The sequence below is a fragment of the Trypanosoma conorhini genome (assembly GCF_003719485.1).
Source record: "Trypanosoma conorhini strain 025E chromosome Unknown Tco_14.4_contig_01128, whole genome shotgun sequence".
Lineage (NCBI taxonomy): Eukaryota > Euglenozoa > Kinetoplastea > Trypanosomatida > Trypanosomatidae > Trypanosoma > Trypanosoma conorhini.
Genome location: NW_021705133.1, coordinates 1 through 2,994, shown reverse-complemented (window position 1 = coordinate 2,994; position 2,994 = coordinate 1). Strand labels below are relative to the sequence as shown.

General features: G+C 58.3%; 2 protein-coding genes across 2 annotated transcripts, besides 5 other annotated features; both read left to right on the top strand.

Annotated features, from left to right (window-relative positions):
- Positions 1-2: 2 nt before the first annotated feature.
- Tco025E_09461 (uncharacterized protein) lies at positions 3-416 on the top strand (the record flags this gene model as incomplete). The annotated part of the gene is made up of 1 exon (XM_029376280.1): positions 3-416. A coding segment is annotated over one exon (414 nt), but the record flags the coding sequence as incomplete, so codon positions are not given.
- Positions 417-689: 273 nt separating this feature from the next.
- Positions 690-713: a microsatellite.
- A 344-nt stretch (positions 714-1,057) lies between these two features.
- Positions 1,058-1,108: a sequence feature (GA-rich).
- A 54-nt stretch (positions 1,109-1,162) lies between these two features.
- Positions 1,163-2,668, top strand: Tco025E_09460 (putative amino acid transporter; the record flags this gene model as incomplete). Its single annotated transcript, XM_029376279.1, has 1 exon — positions 1,163-2,668. The coding sequence occupies one exon, from the start codon at positions 1,163-1,165 to the stop codon at positions 2,666-2,668; it is 1,506 nt and encodes a 501-aa protein (XP_029223810.1).
- Positions 2,669-2,704: 36 nt separating this feature from the next.
- Positions 2,705-2,776: a microsatellite.
- Positions 2,777-2,854: a sequence feature (A-rich).
- Positions 2,826-2,857: a microsatellite.
- Positions 2,858-2,994: the final 137 nt, after the last annotated feature.

Genomic DNA, 2,994 nt, shown 5'->3' with positions numbered 1-2,994 from the left:
TGCATTGGGTCTCTTTGCGGCGGCCCGCGATGGCGCGCGGCACTCAGATGCTGCTGCGCGGCAGTGGGGGAAAAGGGGGCGCAAGGAGGCCGGCCGAGAGTAGTCGGCCTGCGGGGCCCGCCCTCAAGCGGCGTCCGTGGGCGGCGGGGGATCCGTCTGCAGGAACACGCAGCCGCTGCAGTGGGGAGAGGGCACGTAACGAGTGCCTTGCCTGGCCGGCCGCTTGGGCGTGTTGCGGGACGTATTTCCCTCGTGCTGGCGCCCACAGGCGCGTGGGGGGGACGGCACTTGTGCGCTGGGCGTGCGCCGTGAGGAGAAGAAGGGAGGGAGGGAGGGTGGTGGTGGAGGAGCTGACGCCCGGAAGGGAGAGGGCGACCGCGCGGCTGCTCCCCTGGCGGTGCGGCATTGCCCTTTGAGCGCGGATGCATCAACCTTCGCGACGCCGCGGACGAGGCTCAGAAGAGGAGGCGGGATGACTTATTCTTCAATCGTTTGCGAGGGCGCCGAAACGCCCTTCCGCAACTTCAATGCCGCCAGCACCGAAATAAGTGTGGGCGATGGAGGATCGTCGTGGTCTCTCTTTCTCCAGCTGCTTCTGGTCATGTAAATAAGCACTGGAACACGTGTCTCTGTGGTCGTAAGACGAATAAAGTGAGTATGCGTTGGGGCTTCCTTCCCCCACTCATCCTTTTTTCTTGTTGCTGTTGTTGTTGGGTGAGGCAGTGACTGGCTCTGGGGTATGCATGGTGGAAGGGACCTCGACGCCATTGTCAGGCCTCTGGTGAGCGTGTCGCGCGGGACCGACAAAAGTACGTAGCGGAAACGACGCACTCGACGGAGGAGGCATAAGTATGAGAAAACTCTGCCTTCCTCCTCCCGGTCGTGGATTCTACGCATTGCGCATTAGCACGCGGGGAAACAGGCGGCCGGCACATGGGCGGAAAGACGATCCGGCCCCGACTGGCCGCATTGAGCCTTGGTTTTTGCGGTGCGGCCCGCTGTGCTCTTCTCCCTCTGCGCCTCCACACACAGACGCGCCTCTGCCTGTCTGACGAACCTCGCTATCTCCCCCGCCCTCTCTCTCTTTCTCTCTCTCTCTCTCTCGCTCCACTTCTTGTTGCCACTGCAGTAAGCTAAAGCCCCTGTAAAGTGAAGCAATATTATGCGCGGAAGTGAGAGCGAGGAGAGGGCGCCTGGCGCCGTGCACCCGCTGACTTCTGCATACCCCGACGAAATCGCACACCCCAATGACGACGCACAACCCAGTGAAGTCGCACACCCCAATGGCAACGGCACCTCCCCGGTGAATCTCTCGAATAACAATGAGAGCTACAACGACAAAACGAAGGAGGGAAATGCGCTGCAGGAGGGCGAGGCACAGGCTCCCACAGGCTTCCTTGCGAAGCTGAGCGCGTGTGTGGACGTCGTCATTCCTCCCGGCGGAATCCTCGCGAGCGCCTTCAACCTCGCGTCGTCGTCGATCGGGGCCGGCATCCTCGGCCTGCCCCTGGCGACGAACAGCAGTGGGCTCGTGATGGCCATCTTGTACCTCGCCGTCATCACGTTCCTCACTATCTACTCGGTGTATGCCCTCGGCGTGGCGGCGCAGCGAACGCAGATCAAGAGCTACGAAGCCGTGGCGCTGGCATTGCTGGGCCGCTGGTTCACCATGTTCGTTGTCGTTGTGCGCGCCTTTCACGGGTTCAGCGCCTGCATCGCGTACGTGATCAGCGTCGGCGACATCTGGCACAACATCTTGGAGGGCAGAGATAGCGTGCCGCAGTTTCTGAAGGATAAGTCCGGCAACCGCCTGCTGACGATTGTGGTGTGGCTCTGCGCGATGCTGCCGCTGGTGATCCCGAAACACATTGACTCGCTCCGCTACTTTTCCACCTTCGCTGTCTCCTTCATCATCTACTTCGTCGTGGTGATCGTGGTGCACTCCTGCACGCACGGGCTGCAGGACAACCTCCACCGCATCAGCGTGGGCAAGGACGACGACGCCAACGTGGTGCTCTTCAACAGCGGCAACAAGGCAATTGAGGGTCTCGGCGTCTTCATTTTCGCTTATGTTTGTCAGGTCAATGCGTACGAGGTGTACTGGGATATGAAGAACCCCACGAACACGCGCTTCACACTCGCCGCCGGCATCGGTATGATGCTGTGCTTCCTGCTCTACGCCATGACCTGCTTCTTCGGCTACATGGACTTTGGCAAGGATGTGGACGGCTCCATCATGCTCATGTACAACCCACTCTCCGAGCCCGAGGTGTTGGTGGCCTACATTGGTGTGCTCTCCAAGCTATGCGCCTCCTACGCGTTGCTCTTCATGGCTGGCCGCTATGCCATCTACCACGGCATCGGTTGGGACGTGGACAAAGTACCCTACTGGAAGCACACCCTTGTTGTGACCTTTATTTCAGCTATAATACTTGTCTGTGGTTTGTTCATCCCGAAGATCCAAATTATGTTGGGCTTTGCGGGCTCGATCTCTGGCGGCTGCATCAGCTTAATTTTTCCGGCGTTCTTTGTGATGTACTCAGGTGACTGGACCTGGAAGAAAGTGGGCGCCTTCAACTACATCTGCACGTACGTGCTGCTGATTGCAGGAGTGATCGGAGTGGTGTTTGGCACTGGCGCCACCATTTACGCCACTGCCGGTGGCTAGCGAGACGATTGTACGGAGCTATTGAAGAATGCTTTCTTTTTCTTTTTTTTGCCTTTTTTTGATTTTTGTTTTTTGTTTTTTGTTTTTGTTTTTTGTTTTTTGTTTTTTCTCTGCTTTCCGTGTGTGTTGTCGTTTGCATCATTTTCTTTAGTGCTTTTGTGTGTGTGCCTGTGTGTGTGTGTTTGTGTGCTACTTTACGTTCGGGGACTGTGGCCCCGAACTGTTTGCCTGGGCGGGAGCGCGTGTGTTTTTGCAGCCGATCCGTCCGTCTTCCCGTGGACGCTTGCACCCGCAAAAGCCTGGCGAGAAGGTCGGGGCACGGCACG